The sequence below is a fragment of the Mixophyes fleayi genome, chromosome 3, assembly GCF_038048845.1.
Source record: "Mixophyes fleayi isolate aMixFle1 chromosome 3, aMixFle1.hap1, whole genome shotgun sequence".
Taxonomy (NCBI): domain Eukaryota; kingdom Metazoa; phylum Chordata; class Amphibia; order Anura; family Limnodynastidae; genus Mixophyes; species Mixophyes fleayi.
This window is the reverse complement of record NC_134404.1, coordinates 170,673,548-170,694,118: the sequence shown is the minus strand read 5'-3', so window position 1 is coordinate 170,694,118 and position 20,571 is coordinate 170,673,548. Positions and strand designations below refer to the sequence as shown.

At 39.4% G+C, this 20,571-nt stretch overlaps 1 protein-coding gene across 4 annotated transcripts in view; it reads left to right on the top strand.

The window, feature by feature from the left end:
• GABRR1 (gamma-aminobutyric acid type A receptor subunit rho1) overlaps positions 1-20,571 on the top strand; it is a 188,848-nt gene that overhangs the window by 71,691 nt on the left and 96,586 nt on the right. For 2 of the 4 annotated variants that reach the window (XM_075202769.1, XM_075202767.1), the window contains exon 1: positions 3,831-4,252. The exons of 1 other annotated variant lie outside the window; for it this stretch is intronic. In XM_075202769.1, the coding sequence (XP_075058870.1) occupies positions 4,131-4,252 (122 nt within the window). In that variant the 5' untranslated portion in view covers positions 3,831-4,130. Of the gene's footprint in view, positions 1-3,830; positions 4,253-20,571 lie in introns of those variants that run through there. One more of the 4 variants, XM_075202770.1, reaches the window with a different exon arrangement.

Here is a 20,571-nt window from a genome sequence, read left to right as displayed (position 1 = left end):
ACACTGCTGCAGTTTGTCCGGTCGTGAGGCTGAGGCTGTTGGTTGTAATCCAGCTTTTATCGCCAGTAAATAAGGGTCCCGGAAATAACTTACATTTAAGGTTATAAACATGATTCCAGACTTTTCTTTGGTACCTTATTGATAAGTAGAATACATTCTCTGTAAGCGTGTGAGACAACACCATGGCAGATATGTTGCCATGTCTCGGTTCTGCCTTAGTTACATAAGCATTTCGTAATATACAAATAAAAGTACAATAACTACAAAATGGAGCTCGGGGGCCATTTTGTTTGGCCTATCACACTAGTTCACTAAGTTTTCTCACAGATTATTACCTAGATACAACCCATGTACTTTGTGTAAATAATGCACATCATCAAGAACACTACTCAGAGTTCAGAGGACATGGCAGAGAACAGCATGGTCTGGAGCAGCAAAAAGGTAGCTACACTGGGGCCATCAGCATTAAGTTTAAATAATGAAAGGACCTCCATAGCTGCTACCCTTGCTACACCGGTAGTTATGGCAATTTTTTTTTGATCTTGTGAAAACTCCTGCAATCCAGCAACCTAATTGCCACTGCCTACTATTGCCATTGTTATTTGTTATTATTACATTGAGGCTCTCACTCGGTGTAAGTGGTGCCTGAATTAGGTGGTGTAGCAAGGAAGGGGGAGCAAGGGCATGCACTTCGCAGTCACAGGCCTCTTCACTGTGGATCAGCAATCTATTCCTCGAGTACCTGCCTTCCTTCATCTCCTCTTCGTATTTCTCCACTTACATCCTCTTCTAACTTCTATCCTCTCCACCACTCTACTTTGCACATTGTGGCTGATCAGTTTTCAATTATTGGTAAGTAACTTAGTCTGGGGATTAATGTTATATGTAGGGGTATTAATGCTATGCCAGAGTAGTTTTAATGTGATGTAAGGGCTGGTGTGGAGTGGTATGAATATTATGTGGGGTGGAGTATTAATGTTGGCTGCACAAATCTATACTCAATGGTATAAAACCAGAAACAAGTAGTCATGTCACATCAAAATAGGGAACAAAACAACTTTTGTGCACTTCACTTGAAAATAAGCAATGTATGTGTCACACGCCGCTCCCTTAATCAGGTCCCGGCTCTGTGACTTTCCATTTAAGAACCATGATTCTGCTTGCTTCTCCTTCAGACCTTAGTTTCACAGGTGTTCCCAGCTACTGTGATCTGGACCACTCCCTAAACCTCATTGGTCCTGGAGCACTATATTAACCTCCCAAGGTTATGGGCTTATTGCCTGATCTTTGTGTTACTCAGTCTACCTTGGTCTAGGCTGAATCGCCTACTGCTGTTACCTGTGTGCTGGACTTCTACATCTACAACCGCCATACCTGGTACTTGTGGTTCCACACTGCTTACTGAATCTCCTACGGCTGTTACCTGTGTACTGGACTTCTACATCTGCACACTGAACTGTCTCGTGAGTTGCCTATTACATCTGCACTCATATTGATTGGCTCAACTACCTCTCTGCTTGGCTGCCTGTATTCTCTATTGAACTACAATCAAGTTACCTTGTCATCCGTGGTTCTATGTTTGGCACTGCTATTCTTATTACTCTGCTGATTATTAGTTGCTGGACTGTTGTTAAGAATATATTGCCAAGCTAGTAGTCAGTTCCGTTATTCAAGTTGTGTGCGGTCTATCTTCATGCCGTTGCTATTGGTTACCAACTGAACTTCTTTCGTGATTTCATTGTATTTTGTGAACTGCCGTGTACTCAGCTTGCTGAGTTGTACATATCTTATACTGTTGCTGTTATACCATCTATCAATATACTATATTGCAACGCTACTAACATCTTCTGTGTTTTGTTCAACCTCCACCATCCACTGCTAATAACATCTAAGTAGTGGCAAAAGGGATCCATAAAATATCCATAGCCGTGACAGTATGCACATTGTATTCTGCAGCATAAGAAAACCAAAACAATAGCTTGATACCATATTATTGAATGAACGTTTTAACACAACATACTGTATTTAGTATATAAAAATTATGACAGTGTTTATGAAACCAAACCAACAGATGACTCTGCTTTCAAACAAACACTCAATTACACGCTTGACAAAATGTAAATGCATTCACTGATCAGAGATTACGCATTAGAAGCATTGAAAATATAGAAATGGCTTTTCCATTGTAGATGGACCCAGACCCAGAGGAAACATTAGATCACAATAGACTATACTTGAACAGGATAGCTGTAATGTATTTCCTAGGGTTATTTTTCTCATTTGGGTATATGGCATTGAAGCTCAATTTTTGTATTTTTTTTTTTATTTTTTTTTCTGTACAGTGTTTTATTCATGCTGTTTATGCACCCAGTGAATAATTATATATTTAAAATGATCTGAATACAAGTTGACTTCCTTTACATCATCGTGTTCAGCACATCATATATTATATAATGCTCTTACTATGCATATGATAAGTTTAGTCATAAAATATTTTTTACCACCACTGTCGGAGTAGAAAAATTAAAACATAAAGCATGTCCATTGCCTTGGAAAATTTATGATTCTGTACCACACGAATTATACTGTGCAACAATTATATATGTATATTATTAAATGTGTTTGTGGAAAAGTTAACGTGGTATAAATATATAAAACGGCACGTATAACCACATTTAAGTATGGTAGCCACTTTAGCTTGCCATTCAGTATACATTCTTCAAGAAAGGGCACTTTGCAGCTTATAGATGAAATCAGGTTACTCCATTCATCTTCTGTGTTCTTGTTACCCACTTCCAGGAAGTAAACCTAGTAGGCAGGGCCGTCTTTCCGACTGGGCACGATGGGCAGGTGCCCGGGGGCCCAGTTGGACAAGGGGGCACGAGGCAGGGACTCCTGTAAAGGGGGAAAAAAACAAAACCTTTTGCAGTTACTGTGATGACCTGACATTCACTGTGAGCTCAACATGGAGCAGCGCAGTACAGCCGCAACAGCGATGAAGAAAAGAAGGCAACTGAAAGGTAAGTTAAGAAAGTTTTTATATATATATATATATATATATTAGGCATATTAGGCCCCGGTGAAATGCTTTGCCCAGGGGCCCATGATGTTAAGATGGCCCTGCTAGTAGGTGACCTTTAGCAATCTATTCTGTCAATGAAATCATTACCCGCTGCGAGGCACTTATAAATGCTGGATCACAGGGAATTTTTATGGTTCATCTGTGCCTCAGGGATAAAGAGGAGGCCATGTTATTGAGATGGGGGTTATGACAAATGGAACTTATAATTCATGATAGTAATATATAAGGCACTTTTGTTTTCGCACAGAACCCTGTGCTCCAGTTTCCATAAGTGTACAACACAGCATCTGGACTATACTTGTTAATGATGGAATTAAGGATAAGATCACCAAATTCTTTTTTGGAAGTAATGTATAAATGTAACCCCTATTATATGGCTTCATCTCAGTCCTGTCTATGCCTGCCACCCAAAGCTGTGTCAACAAAGAACTATTGGTGCTTCAACAAATTCCTATCCTATGATGTTGGGTTTGTGATGCCACATGTTGCATAGATGGCCAAATGTCTATCATTGGCCCAACAAGGAGGTAGTAACTGCAGGAAGGCAGTGCTGGATACGGAGCTTTAAACAGGTTTTATTCTTTAGTCTCTACAGTTTTTTTAATAATCAAATGAGCTTCATTCACATACTGTATGGTAGGAATAGTTATACACGCAGCTACAGGAACATTTTATCCTAACTGGCTGATTTCTGGAGGTCATTACATGACTGTTGCTCAGCTGAAGCTTTGTACAAATGCTCCACAACTTCCATTTAACAATTTTCTGCATTGCCCTAAGCAGCAAGCATAAAAGCGTTTCAGAAAGAGACACAAATTCTCCACAGCTTGAAAATCCCAGCCATCTGACGTAGACAGATTTATAGGTTTAGTGGAAATTGCTTTCCCGAGCATCCAGATTAAATACTGAGTGGCGTTTCTTTTCTGTATGGGTAAACATCCTTCTAATAATGAGATGACCCACCAGTGTCTTAAAGAAAAAACAAAATTTAGTCTTAGTGTTTTGTTTGTGATTATTATTATTTTTGGGCTATAGGCTACAAGGTATCATGCTTGCCTCTAGCTTTATTGGGATATGCTCTCTATTTGTTCTTTGGCCATGGAGTGTGAGTGCTGAGATCAGAGTCCATTGGCAGACAAGAGGTATACCTGAGGTGTATAAGCAAGGCAGGTGAGTACCAATAAACTGTTTTCACATGGGACTAGTAATTGGTACATTATTCTATAGTAATATGTTTCTTATACATAAATATATAGGTAAATGAGAGATATATATATATATATATATATATATATATATATATATATATATATATATATATACTTATGTATTTCTTATAAATAATGACATTCATTAAGCTCCAGCAAGCAAAATGCAATATATTTTATTATTATATAACATGAGCACTGAGTATGTGAGTACTGTACGGTGATTTAATGAACAAATTCGTACTGGTATTGTTTATTTACATTGGAGATGAACGACAGTCTGCTATTTATGCATGTTGTTCATCTAATTAATCCTAATGTTAAACAAATTACTTGTCATTATAACCCTTTAAGCTTTGAGATACAATCTTTATATTTCAAACACAGAAATATTATAATATTGGTCATTCTATGTATTGTTGTTGTACTGATATAGTGTTTATTTATTAGTATAAAAATGGGTTTATTACAGGCTGTTTACAAACATTACATAGATAAATATTTTTTACAAAGTAATATGTGATTTGTTTTTTGTTTAGCAGTAATGGGTTAAACTAAGCATGTTCTGCAAGCACAATAACAGGTTTAGAGCTTACCCATAATGCCTGCAGCTCAGGCACAGATGTAAGGGAAATATTGACTATTTTTGCAGTATTATTAATAGTATATGCATGAATTAAAACAAGACATCTCTAATCAACACTCTCAAGTCTTGACCTATGTTGCTATTGTGTTTTTTGTTTTTTTGTTTTGTAACTGTTTATTAGGCTTGCTTTTTTGGTTGGCTACTTTAAGTTTTGCAATGAATTCATTAAATACAATCTAACCAGTGGGCAGATACAAAAAAAATGTGGTAGAAATTAGAAACATTGAATATGAATGCTATTTTATAATGACCAACTCATTCTGTAGATACTGCTAGCATTCATGACACAATTTTCAACTAAGGTAAACATTACACATGGAAATGTAGGATTACAGATCTATGGTTGCCCATTAGCTGGTATTTTACCAGCCTGGCTGGTAATTTGACTGCAATGTTAATTGGTCAGGGCCTAACAGAATTAGGAAGACAGGTTATGTTTCCCAGAAAACATGGCAGTCCTATCTGCATCATGTGATTATTCACAAAATCTAGTGTACCAGTGGTACAGCCAGGAACCATTTCATATAGTAACAAAAAAGTATAGTTCATAATTTTATATGCAAGCCAGAATGTAATGGAGGAACAGAGGAGACCCAAATTGACTTTCCTCAATCAGGCAGCATCAACAGATCTATATAAGATTTGCCTTGGGTATATTATTGTGTTGGGAATATGGTCTCTTGTAACCAGTTAGGTCTTTCTTGGCTATTTTTGTAAAAGTTAAAATATACTCATTGCCCTGTAACCTGCAAAACATTAAAATTAACACCTATTTGGAAACTGAAATCTTGATGTAACTAGATCATTAAAACTTAATGGAAAAATATAATGCACCAGGCCTGATAATGTGAAAGTAAACATGGACAGAATCTTAGAAAAAAAATGTGTGGTTTTTTTTTTATTTTGCCACGTTTTTCCATATTTAATAGATATCAAGTAAAAATAAATTTCTTTTATTAAGCTTCTAAGGAAAACCTTATTTGACATATCCTCCCAAAATATATACACAAATCTAAATTTGTGGAGTACTTTTTTAAAACCAGATGTTTACTTCTTGACACTGGCGTATCATAAAATGTAAAACCCTGGCCCTGTCACCTAACATGAAATTGTGAAAAATATCATGATGAAATGTTCATTTCATCAGATGGTCAGAAGCATTCCTGGGTTAGAGGCCTGTAGCAAGTAAGGGACAGGCCAAGGGTCAGGGCTGGCAGAGAGCAGGGATATCTAAATACAAAGCCAAAGGTCAAGGCAATCAGAGTACAAGCAGGGTCCAGAAACAAGCCAGGGGTCAAAACAGGAATCAATCAGCAAACGGACAGTATAGAGTATCCACAGGATAAAGAGAGGTCAGCAATTGAGAGTCTCAGCGCTATAACCGGCAGGGAGGATAAGATCTCCCTGCTTTAAATACTAGAATGGACTAATCAGGGACCAGGGCACCAGAACTACAATTGGCCACAGGAGGCTAATAATGAATTAATTCTTATTGCACACTGTGACGAAACAATACAGTTTCACCATTCAGCACCTGAAGCGCGCAGAACATGGAAACGCAGATGGCCTGTCGCAGCAAGGGGCAGAAGTGGTGAATGGGCAGGAGAGACAGTAACAGGTCACAGTTCTCTGTGCCCTAGGTTAGGGGGAGGTGTGACGAAATATAGTATATCTAATGACTGATTGTTATTTTCTGTTGAATTTATGTATAACACTGTGAATATTTTATGTAACCTTTCAAAGTGTATTTGGTTAACTGACCTGAGTCTGACCTAGGCAAGTGTCAATAGTCTTTTGAAAGTAGCCAGGCCCAGAGATAGATACAATCTCTGAATAGTTTGTGTATTCAGAGGAGTTAGACTTAGCCAGGCCGAACGAGCAGAGGTGAGAACTCGCCAGGTCTGTGAAAATGCCAGGTCTCAGGACATCCATAATTTACTTTGAAAGCCATATATCATTTTGGGCATCCATCTAACTTAGGTGAAAATAAAATTCCTAAGGTGGGGGGGGAGTGAAGAGTCAACCAGAAATGGTTTAAAAATCCCTTGTATCAGTAGTACACTGTTCATTTCTTTGAGGGGGTCTATCACGACTGAAATGTGCCATTCTTCTGAATGTGTACTCCTCACATGCCAATAGCTGAACTTGTAAGTAGGGACTCTGGTTTTTATTTCCTATTTTATTTTTTTTAATTTATTTGTGCTATTTATTGTATACCTGTTTATTACCTTTTTGTAAATTATAGCCTTGGAAATATTTTTCAGATTAAACATATTTAATCTAGGGTATTCTCTGATTCTTTGTGAACTTATGACGGCCAGGGAGGCTCATGCTACACGTGTATGTGATTTAAGTGTGAAATATTAATAAGTGAGAGTGAACATAAGGACACCATAATAAATCCTTTGTGGTGGCAGAAAAGGTGTCTTCATTGCTATGTGACTATGGTGGCGCCAGTCACGGCCAGCTGTTTGGATTGCTGTATCTGGGACAGGCTGGGTGTTCGTGACACACAACGTTGTCCCATAATGCAGGAACACGGCACTGATGCAGAGAGCATCCCAGCTGTTAACCTGGTGATGGGCGGGGTGCCGTTGGAAGTGACATCCTGGTTGTCATGATGACGGCCCATAAGTAAACAACGAGTCACTGCAGCTCGCAAGACTTGACCAACAGGTTAAAGCCAGAGTCTAAAAAAATTAATATTCAAAATGTTGATTTCCATTGCTAGTCATTATCTTGAAAGTCACGGCCCCGTTCAGGTTAATGTGCTACACCAGTCTTCTGTTTGGTATTATATGTTGCGCCAGATAAGGAGCAAATTATTGATGCAATATTTGTAGTACTATATTTGTGAATAGATCAATTATTCTTGTGGTTATATTAAAAGGTTCCTTTGTATACACAAGACTGACATGGAGCTCACAAATAGAATACTCAGTTATTAGTTTCATTGTTTTAAACCTTAACTCTGAGGATCTCTTGTTTTTAAACAATGGTCTTGCTTGGATTTGGGGATACTTTTATCTATAATCCTAATTTTCAAGGCCAATTATGGGACCCAGTCCTGCTGTGCCTTCTGTAAATGACCATTTGAAAATTTGTTATCTAAAAATAGGACTTCTTAATTCAATATTCAAATCATTGCTGCGTAAGCCTGTATTTTATATTTTATGTTAGCAATGCACCCACTCTGGTTGACATTGTTTTACCTTAAATGAGAACTCCAATGGTGGCCAACCCGCATGTGGCTCTTAAAACTTCAAAATGTGGCTCCTGGCTGCAGGTGCTACGGGCAGTGGGTGACAATGGTAAGGGTGGATTCAGGGCCAGGGCAAGGTCTCTAGGCACCCTAGGCAAAGTTTTAGCTTTTTCCCATACCCTCCTGCAAGGCTCTTGCACGCTCAATTCCCTCTTAAAAATTAATGAATACGAATGCTAAATTTATTATTAGTGTAACTGGCCTTACTTGTTTTCAATTGGATCATCTGCCAGTCAAGCTCCTTCTTCAGCAGCAATCTCTCCCACACTGCTTCAGTTTCGGGGAGAAACAGCAACAATTACTGGAGTGCAATAATACAGAGTGAAAGGAACAGGGTGTCCAGGGTAATAGCCAGAAGTAGAGACCTTGCACTCCACTCCTATTGCTGACACCTCGATTTGCTCTGGGCCTGGGAGCAGGGCTATAAATATTTGAGACAAGAATTATCCCACCTGAATATCTTACTCACTGGTGTACCTGTGAGGGCCCCACCAAGAGACAGATGAAACCAAAAGAATGACACTCTCCGTATAGTCTGTCTTACCTTGCTGGTCGACTGCGACTCCCAGGATTGGCGCCTAGGAAAAGGGCACCACAAAACAGCCCACCCACAGGGTTGTCTACAGGCTAACATGTAACACCCACTCTAGGTCTAGTTATAATAAAAATACTACAGCAGCACCCTGGTCCTAATACCATTCTACGTGACTGGTATGCTACGCAACTTTTACTCCTAGCAGTAGGTGTAGTGTACTGCCCTAACTGCAATCCCCACAGCTCCAAGACACCAATACACAGAAAAAAGACAACAGGCACAATTACAGATACCAAAAGCATTTATTCATATAGCGCTCGCATATTCCATAGTGCTCATCGGGTTTTGCCAATAAAATTGTTTTTTGAATATGGCCATCACAATCACCGAATATCGGTGATTTGCCAGATCCACTGCTTAATACATTTACTACTGGGTATTACAGACAGACAGAGAGGTAAGAGGGCCCTGCTCCGAAGCATACAATCGTTAAAATTAAAAGGGTCTGTATTTATGGGCATTCTCTGCCACTGACTCTGGGCCAAAAAATAGGCAATGGCCACACAATAAAATAATCCTGGCAATATTAATTACTATAATTAACTGGTTATACATAGCTAGAACATTTGCAGCCACCTAAGATTGGAAATTTGATATCATCCATTGTGTCTGACTGACCACCATTTTAATATTATACTGTTTACTGCTAATGACACATTGATCAGCATGACATTTTACTAATACCAAATGCACTAAGGCTAATATTTAAAGATAGGTTGCAACTTACTTAATGCAAGAATATTATGCCACGTATTGATATTATCTACAGCGCTGCGGAATCAGCGGCGCTATATAAATACATGGTGGTAAATGGTGATGATGTGTACTTTACACTACATATCCTATATAAATTTGGATTTGTAAACACATATATACCCTAGTCAATTGATGTGTGGATGTCTGATGGGCATGCAAATGGCATAGGCAGGGCCTGATCAACCATTAGGCTGATCAGGCTGCAGCCTGGGTCCCTAGGAGGCGCAGAGCCGGCTCAATTAGCAAGCTTTTAAAAAAAAATTATACTACCTAAAATGTCCGGTGCTGCCTCCTCTGTGATCGGCCACCCTTGGTCTCAAGGGGGGCGGTCCCGGCTGTCAGTGTTTCTAATTACACTGATGCAGGCAGCTAACAGCAAATCCCATGCTGTTAGCTGCCCTGTCAGTGCAGCTGCGGTACTAAGCTTAGTGTGGTCATGTGAGATGATCACATGACCACACTTGCTGCACTGATAGGGCAGCTAAGACCATGGGGTGTGCTGTTAGCTGCCTGTTAAGAAGACAGAAGTGCCGGAGAGAAGAGGAGTAGAAGACTTCAAAGTAAGTTCTATTTGTTAAATATCAGAGGGAAGGAGGAGGGAGATGACTAGGGGGTGAAATTAACTGGAAACTGCTTGATGGTTGTGGGGAAGGGAGTTAAGGAATTAGCTAGGGGGTTAATTAATTGACTGGGGGGGGGTTAATGAAGTGACTGGGATGGTTAATAATGTGACTAGGAGGGGCTAATAATGTGACTGAGGGGGGGTTAATGAGGTAACTGGGGGGGGTTAATGAAGTGACTGAGGGGGATTAATGAATTGATGGGGGGTGAGCAAATGTGTGGGTAGTTGATGAAATGGATGGTAGGGGGTCATAAACTTTCTGGTGGGCGTTGATAAAAATGGCTGGGGGGATGTAGTGGCTGGCGGGGTGGAGCTGATGAAATAGCTTGAGGGGGACATGATATCTGTGTTGTGTGGCGGTGACTAGAATGATAAATACTAGACAGTCAGGGCTTGTAGATGCTAGTATATAATTGTAAATAATTTTCATATATTTATTTTATTGTCTATATCTGTACTAGGGGGTTGTTTTATATGGTCATAATGGAATGGTGTGTTTGGATCATTCAGGGTTTGATAAAATTTTGCACTATAATACAATTTTTGCACATTTTAAATACAGGACTCCAAATTTCAAGAAGCCAGGCAAGTGACAACGCTCCAAGAACAAGCAAAAGAGAACACCAGGTAGTCTACGCTGCAAGATCAGGTGAAAGATGAAGTGCAGAATAAAGTGTGTTTTATGTATTAATTAATATTTTACAAAAAAATATATATATATTTATTACGCACTGTGGTTTGGGGGGCGGGGGCGGAAACTGGTGTAGTAGCCTAGGGCGGCTGTAACCCTTAATCAGGCCCTGGACATATAAGGAGGTCTAATGGCATCAGTGAGGGTCTGATGGGAATGTAAGGGAAATATGGCAAAGTCTGATGGGCAGGCAAAAAAGTCTGAGGGACAGGTGAAGAGGTGTGAAGGGTGTAGCTCTTTGCTGCATCTATAAATATTTTTTGTCTCAGTCTCTGACTGGTTGGTCACCTCTGGAGTAGGCTGTACAACAGTCCTTACTTAATTTTAATACAATAAAATACAATAACTAATGCAATTAATTATTTTAATTGCATCCTGAAGAAACCAGATGCTTGTAATTAGATGCAATCTAAATTCCACTTTCTGTAAAATATATGAGTAGCTTATTTGCTGGAAGTCACATAATCCAAGTATTATTACTGATTCAAAACCGTGTTTCACCTATCGCACTTTTACAATTGACATTTAGGGCTAGATTTACGAAACTGCGGGTTTGAAAACCAACCAATCAGATTCTAGCTGTCATTTTGTATAATGCACTAAATAAATGATAGCTAGAATCTGATTGGTTGCTATAGGCAACATCTCCACTTTTCCAAACCCGCAGTTTAGTAAATATACCCCTTAGTGTTCTTTCTATAAAATTACCTACAAACATCGGTTATTTTCTTCTTTAAAAAATCCTTTCCTGCTGCAGTCCAAAATGGAAATATCAATTAAATACTGCAAACAGACGCCATAACTTCATATAATATAGTAGCCACACTAATGAATTAAGTACAATCAGTTGGAGAGTTGTATCTGCAAACATGCAATTAGTACTGCTGATCGTCATTATTATCACATCCCGTTGCACCAGCCCACCAGCACCCACAACCAATACACCTACTGGCAGATGTATATGTTTTTGCATACAGGTCTCCTTTAGTCGCAAGTACTTGAACATGCCTTTACTGTACTCAGCCTACGCTTGTCCACTGTTTCCATCCTCCGTGGACCTTCCATCTACCATGCATTAAAATGTGCATAAGGACCAATGCGTACACATTTTGTGGTGTGTATGCACAGTGCACAATTGCATATTTTACGATAAGAATACAAACATAGATCTAACCGTGCATGAGAGCAAATGCTGACAAACTCTGTAAATTACATTATTTACTCCAGAGAGATACAAAGATGGCTGGAGGTGGACAAAATTGAGTTGAGTTTCAGTAGGACTGTTCTAATTTGCAGTTCCCAAATGAATAGGATCTTCTACTAAGTGAGGAGGGCTTTGTCTGAGAATAGGAATGGCTTTTATTGTTGGGTCTGGTTTGAATGGGTCAGGGGTGTGGTTTGTCAGGCTAGGGAATGGCTTATTTTGAGAGGAGCTTAGTTGTGAAGGAAGAAGTGAAGAAGCAGTCCAGGTGAGGAGCTAGTCTTGCTTACTGTCATGAGATACAGGGACTGAAGGCCACCTGCTGATATTTGCGCAGCTAAGCTAGGAGGCGCGGAGTCACGCCCCTGGTCTTTGCCAGGGACCCCCGCAAGGGAGTTTGGAGTTTGCTGCAAGGGACTTGCAGTTCGCGGCCCTCCAAGTTAGCTATCAGCGAAGTGGATGGTGAACAGGCGTGGTCGTGCAGGCAGAGGTTAAACCGTTCAGGCAAAAGAGGTACCAGAGGAGTAGGCAAATCAGAGTCAGCAAGCCAAAGGTCAGACACAGTGGGAGCAATCAGGCCAAAGGGAGATCCAGGAGCGCAAACAAAGGGAGCCTGGTCGGCACACAGGAGGTCAGTCAGAGAGCAGGGAAACAGGCTGGAACACTGGAGCATAGAAAGACCTATATACTCTGGCGCCTACCTGGTGTTAGGGGCAGGTTTAAATAGAGGAGCCAATTCCCTGATTGGTGGCAGTAGCGCCGATGGTCAGAGCAGCTGACCGCCGACAGGAAGTGCTGAGAAGCGTCCTGTTGCTTGATAACGGAGAAGTGAGGGAACTGCACATGCACACAGAAAGCGAGGCCTGTAGAAAGAAGACGGCGTCCTGCTGCCTAGCAACAGGAGGAGGTGCTGGCAAAGGAAGGCATCCATTCCTGGCACCGATTGTTAGTGTGGAGACGGCGCCTGACACTTACCCTAGTATTCCGCCAGCTGATAGGAGATTCTCACCTTGCCTAATGTTAGGAATTGCTCTACAGTTATGCCCAAAAGTTTTGAGAATGAGACAAATATTGGTTTTCACAAAGTTTGCTGCTTCAGTGTTTTTAGACCTTTTTGTTGGATGTTGCTATGGTATACTGAAGTAAAATTACAAGCATTTCAGGCAAAAGGCTTTTATTGACAATTACATTAAATTTATGCAAAGAGTCAATATTTGCAGTGTTGACCCTTGTTTTTGAGGACCGCTGCAATTCGACAGTATGCTGTCAATCAACTTTTGGGCCACATACTGACTGATGGCCACCCATTCTTGCCTAATCAATGCTTGGAGTTTGTCAGAATTTGTAGGTATTTGTTTGTCCACCCGCCTCTTGAGAATTGACTGTAAATACATTACTAAAACCCTTACAGTTTAGTGCTTAATGGTGTTCACTGCTTGATTACTAACTTAATGTGCCATTTTTTCCACATTATCCCAGAGTACTACTTTATTCAACCAGTATACTGTGAAATCATAACATTTCTCTGTATGTTTCTGGAGGTATGGGACTGTAGGAATTGTAATGGATACATTGGCCATGTTAACCATTGGCTTACAGTGTTTGACTTGGTGAACCTTCCTGAAAAAGGGAATGTTGTTAAAGTGAAGCTTCTAATATTCACAAGTGTTGTGGTTCAATGAATTTAAAAATTCCAACAATTACTATTAATTAGTGACTTGGATGGTTCTAGACAATAAGAAATAAGGCACATAGTAGATTAATTAGACTTAGGTTTAATGCTCAATTTTACAGGCTTATTTAGCCTAAATTCTAAAGTGAAAATTGTTATTGCTAATATCATAGAGCATATATTGTGAAGCCAACCAAGTATAGTGACATCACTGTTCGTGTAACCTCAAAATGGAAAAATGCAGCAGAAAAGTCATCTTTTACTCACACTCTTTTCCAGTATTTGAAAAACCTATGTTTCTTTCTTCTTCAATTTCCTTTATTACTGTACTACCTGCAGAATACACTAGATTTTCTCTTCATCCCAAAAAAGTCAAGAATATATAAATACATAATTGTTTAGTAAGTAATTACCCATTTGAACTCCAATCATCTAATTAATACAATTTTAAAATGTTTTTAATTAAAAGAGAAATTCTACCATACGGCCCAACTTTGCTGTTTCTTCAATAGGGAGAGGGGTCATAGCCACGTCATGATGGGGATATAGGGGGCATGTGGGTTGTTCTGACTGACATATGAGTGGCTGTGTAAAAGTAAATATGGTAATATTATGGAAAGTAGGTAGGATTACCAATCCCCCCAAATAGGAAGGTGTGCAAAATGAAAGCTTTGGACTTTAATAATTTCAACAAGAACGGAAATATGCCAAGGTAGTACCGAAATGGGACAAAAAACAAGATATGTCATAAATAAAAATGTGTAGGTGGTCTTTATTCTCACAAGTATAATTTTCATAACACAAAGGAAGAGACCCACTGAAAAGCTGTAAACCTGCTATAACTAATGTGAGGCAGAATAAGTTTTGTGTTTGTTTTCAACATCTACTAAAGCAGCTAGTTTTGTACTGCGTAGCCCAGGAGATAGTAACGTGATTGACGTGATTGGAACATGGGGGATGTAGTAGGTTATTGTAGGTTACCCGCAGATCATACTGGCCTTCTCACCATGAGCATGTTTCCTTTTTGGCAAATTGTAAGTTGGCCATGTTACACTTTGTTAATTAAGTATTAGGGAGAGCATGTGTGCATCTGATGCATTTCTCCAGTGTTCAATACAATTTTATGATGGTATAGTCATGTTCTGGTTTTTTTCGGGTTTTCCTTGTTTCGTTGATTTTTTTCTTCATTCAACAAGGAGCTTAGACCACCTTAGTGTTATTAATGTTGGTAATGTTTAGGATTTTTTCTTGTGCTGCTTATACATTATAAAAGGGATCAACTCCCTTGCACCTTGGTGACACCTCCGAAAAACATGCTTAAACACTTGATTTATTGCAATAGGAAGACTATGGAGAAAGGTGGCTTAGTGCAATGCAGTCAGTTACAGATGCATAACTACTAGAGAGTTTAATAATATAGGTACATTCATAACAAAAAAACAACCATATGAACCAGTCAAACCTCTGAGGTATCATCATTACTATACCCAGTGCTTTTTTGTCATAGAACTCACCGGAACTGAGTTCCAGCACCTTTTTCCACGGATTTTTCAAGTTTTAAAAGTAACTATTTGATGTTTGGTCCACGTGGACTTGAATCACCCTGTCGAGCGTAGCAGGTCGGCAGCAAAATCATTAAAACAGTGCATGCGGGCTGCTTGTGTGTCGAGTCCGATGCATGCGTACATCGTACGCGCTGGTTGTGATGGCACTGTTTGGCTTGTGGCGCAGCTCAGCTTGTGATTGGTCGTGTGGTTGCACGCTGAGTGCTTACTGCAGGCGGTGACCATTATGTTTCGTTACACAACTGACGTGTGTGGGTGTCTGTACAGTGACTGACTATGTGATGTGACTTCCGGCACCTTTTTTCTTGCAAAAAAAGCTCCGACTATACCTATGGCCTGTAGTCATATATTACTTAATTTTATCACATGATCAGTTAAAACACAAGACAGGAATCGGGTATGCTGAATCAGGGCAATGATTTGGTCAATGTTTATGCATAAGTAAACCATATCAGATGGGTATCACCAAAGTTATATGCATGTAATATTCTAGGAACTGTAGCCAATAACTGTATTCAAATGGGATTGAGTTGGCAGCCAAACTGAAATGCATCAGAAAATTTGCTTTAAGATGATATATTCCTATAAGGAATTGAAAAATGTTTCATTAAATATCTGTATATATTCTTTGTCCCATAAATTTAGTTTCTTCAAAGGCGTGAAAACTGTAGGCATCCACTGTGCCTGCATGATGATTACCTTGTTTATATCTTCTCCTGCTGCACTCATCTTATTACTCAATGTTTCTATGTCTATACTGTTAAGTACCCCCATTTCAGTACCGGTTGCCCCCAATAATGTATCATACCACTCCCTTTTCTTCCTATTTTGCCATTTGGGATCAAGAGGGAATGTGATATTGAAAGTGTGCTGGGTTGCATATTTCCTAGTACCAATATTTCTGCAAGTAGAGGGCACCTTGATTAGAGTATCATTAATGACTCTTGGTTTGGGGTCTTATATGTATAGTTTCTCCATGAGTACATACTGGCCTGGTATCTCAGTACTGTTGGCACACATCATCATCAAATCCCCTATTCCCTTCCATGCCCTTCATATTGGTACTGTATTATTATTGGAGCCATTTACACACTTGAGGGCTTCCATCTAGGCTTGGTTATACCCTTTTAACTTGATAAACAGCAGCATATGATAGGAGTACTATTAGTCATGATCATAGTATCATTTTCCCCTGGTGCCCAAAAATAAAGGGGTTCATCCTTCAACTAATACCTGATTATCACAGTTTGGGCAGGTAATCCCTGCCCCTGGGACACAGAATCCACAAACTGGACACTTTTTATCCCCTCTCACACCCCATGTTCTAAGACTGGGGTATTTTACTGGTGTTACAAATGAATTATTGGGGGGGGGGGGGCAATTGTCCTGATGTCCTTTCTAATGGGTGATTATGTGGCTGTGATGGTGCACTTGGGGGCGGCTGAGTAGGAGGCGGGTTTACAGTTGTATGTCCCTGGATGTCTTATAACATCTCCTGCTTTACCATTTGTTCTTGTTCTATTTGTCTACATGCCCTTACCCATGCTGATACTTGGTGTTCTTTCTAATTCCTAGTAATCCATATACTATGTTCTTTCTGAAAGTCTCCCATCTTCTAGGATCCAATGACCCTATATCTGGCATTCCTGCCTTCCTGAAGATGATATGGATTCCTCTAACAGCCACATTACCTTTCCTTAACTAGATCCACAGGAGTGTATGATGTCTGTACCATCATACCTTTACTGCCATGGGCCCCCATTATTGCAGTCATGGGAATACTGGCCCCTAGTGTGCCTGAGCAGTGACTGTTATTCAAATTGTATACACCTTTACAATTAAATTCTGTTTGTATGGTTTGTTTGATCAACTTTGGTACATACTTTCCTGATATTTTATTTATTGATGCACATGTAAGTGGCCATATCCTTCTAATGTTTTCTGGTAAAAATTATATATTTGCCACTATCCCAATCCTATTTGGGTTTTCAGATAGTCTGGACAACTGTGACTTCCAACTATTACTGTATATATTATTGGATTAAAAATTCCCTCCTTATGTTTACCATACGTTACTGAACAATCAGTGTCAGTTCCTATCATCGATATCAATTTACTAGTTTGTATTGTCTGACATTTATATTCCCCACAGCATGTCTCTGATTCCCTCCACTCCCCTTGAAGTTCTTATGAAACAATATATTAAAACTAGTACGATTATTACTATTACAATAATTCCACCAATATACTCAGCTATTTCTTCTGAAGGTGTCATCTAATTTTTCTTACGACAATAGACAATAGACAGACAGTAGACAGACTTATCCTCCGATCTCAGGTGCCCCTCAACAGGGGTACCTCCAAGGCACTGCGAAGGAGTGACCAGGGAACTGAAAACCATGTAATTTTACATTTAAAATATAAGTATCAGTCACTAGTGACTAATGACTTCAGGCACAAGGATGTGTCTGTAGGAGATTGAAATACAGCCACCTACTGTCTAATTTTTTCTGTAATTTTTTAGATTGGGCACCTTCTCTGGTCCTCCAGATTTAATGTGTCTACCTTCTTACAGACCAAAGGCACTGCTGCTTAAACGGTGTGGAGCAACAGTGGGCAAGTCAAGTCACCACAGAAAGAGAGAGGAATACTTAATTCTCCCAGACTTCCCTGCCTCTCTCACAAGTTATAGCAAGAATTTATTTGAATCAACCAGCCAATGAAGCCTGATGCATAGACCTTAAAATAGAAATCAACTGCCAATGTACACATTTATGTTAGCATATTGTCATTTATAATAAGATATATCTGTAGCTGTAAGATCATTGTTTTTACAGTACATTTACCCATCCATCCAGGGCTTTGTGATTCTTAATAGCATTTACCTATGATTTACAACCAGTACTGATTGCTCAAGATGTGTGAGCTTTAAGTATAGAGAAAATAAGTAAAGTTTTATTTATTTTTATATCAGACAGAAGTATGAAGGGCATCATTAATTTAAATGGAAGGGAGGATATAGATAGAGACCATCCACATCTGGCTACATACTAGTAACACGTGGTTGGTCTTTTGAAGGGGTTCAGACTGATATAATGAAGAGTCAAAGGCTCGTATAATGAAGGCCCAATGACCGGTAAAATAAAGGGCACAGGATGGCATAATGAGGGGCACAGACTGGTAGGGTATGCATGCTGATATAATGAAGGAAAATAGGCCGCTATAATGAATAGGAGGAATGTATATGAAATGAGGAATTATATAATATTGTTCACAGTAATGATTCTGCTATTGTGATGAAACATAGACTTGTATAATATTTGGTAACATCTGGCATGATGTCAAGGCATGTATAATATGGTGTTGTCCACAGGCTGGTATAATGTGTTGACAGAGCAGTTGGTATAGTGTGATAGGGGCACAGGCTGGTATAATGATTGTGGCAGACTGATAAAATGCAATTATGTGCACATCCTCATTTAATGTGATGTTGATCGTAGGCTGTTATATTGTGTGTTAAGAGAGCAGGGTGGTATAATTATGGGGCCTCAAGCTGGTGTAGTGATGGCCAGTATAGTAATGTGGGTGCTGGCAAATGAACTCATGGGTACACATACACTGTCTTCCATGATATAGGCATCAATTTACATAATGATGGTGGCACAGGTTGGTATAATGGGATGTTGGGCACAGGCTGTTATAATGTGGTGTTGGGCACAGGATGCTATAATGTGCTGTTAGTCACAAGCTGGTATAATTTGTTAGGCACAGGCTGATTTAATGTGTCGTGTGTATATAAGGTTTAAGGGGTGATTCGGAACAGGCTGGTATAATGTGATAGGGCCACAATTTGGTATTATAATGGAAAGTATACTGATATAATGTGCTGTTAGTCACATGTTGGTATAATGTGTGTTAAAGGTGCAGGCTGGTATAATGATGGGGCCACAAGCTGGTGTAGTTATGGTTGTACAGCTGCTGTAGGGAAAGAGATGCTGGCTGTTTTACTTATCATCCTCATCAGCAGCAGCAGCTATTTATATAGCACCACTAATTCCGCAGCGCTGTACAGAGAACTGACTCAGTCTAACTTCCCTAACATACACACACACATACCACATGGGGCTAAGGTCAATTTAATAGCAGCAAATTAACCTACTAGTATGTTTATTTTGGAGTGTGGGAGGAATCCAGAGCAGCTGGAGTAATTCCATGCAAACACGGGGAGAACATACAAACTCCACAAAGATAAGGCCATGGACATAGATAATAGGAATCCTGAAATTACATATTGATCTGGGAAATGGTTGGTTTAATGTACTATTAGGTACAGGCTGCTATAATGTGATGTTGGCCAGAGACTAATGTAATATGTTGACCACAGATGATGTAACGTGCTGGGCACAAGCTTTTATAATGTGGTGTTGGGCACATGCTGCTATAATGTTATCAGCAGAGACTAGTGTAATATGTTGGACAAATGTGAGTGTAATGTGATTGATACAGGCTGGTATAATGTATTCGTGATGGCTGATATAATGAATTGGACTCAGACTAGTATAGCATACTAGGCAGAGGCAGGTTTAATGGGTTTGCAAAGGCTGGTTTAATGACCATGTGCTTTATATAATATTGGTGCAGACATGGTAAAATATTATTGTGGAGATCGGTATGATAACGCACAGATACATATACAAAGCTAATTGCTCACAGGTTTTACTTTTAAATCTCCATTGACTTACTTTTGTTATATAGCCAGAACCACTATTTTGTTTAAGCACCAAATTTTGCTTATAATGAGACAATTTAAGGCATTTGTCTCAGGCAGCAAAATAAAAGAAGTTAATTTACAAAATGCCAATTTTCTTGATGCAAATGTCTAAGGTATTTACTGACAGACATACATACAGACAGACAGATAGATACATACATACCTCAAAATTTTTAAATGTACCGTATTTTCCCGCACTATAAGGCACACCTAAAAGCCTTACATTTTCTCAAGCCTTATGTTCCAAAATCTGTAAAAATGTTGTTGTGCGAATTTGGTAAGCGTTCCGCTTGATTGACTGTTGGACCATTTCCCGCTGACACAGTGACGTAATACATACATTACATACACTGGCAGCGATAAACCAATCAGAGAACATTACGTAATACGTACAGTACGTACGCTTACCTCCGCCACGCCTCTGGTAGGTATACTACCGGTATGCTTCAAAACAACATTTGTTTGTCTAAGGACTCCCGAAAATGGCACCAGTGAAGAGA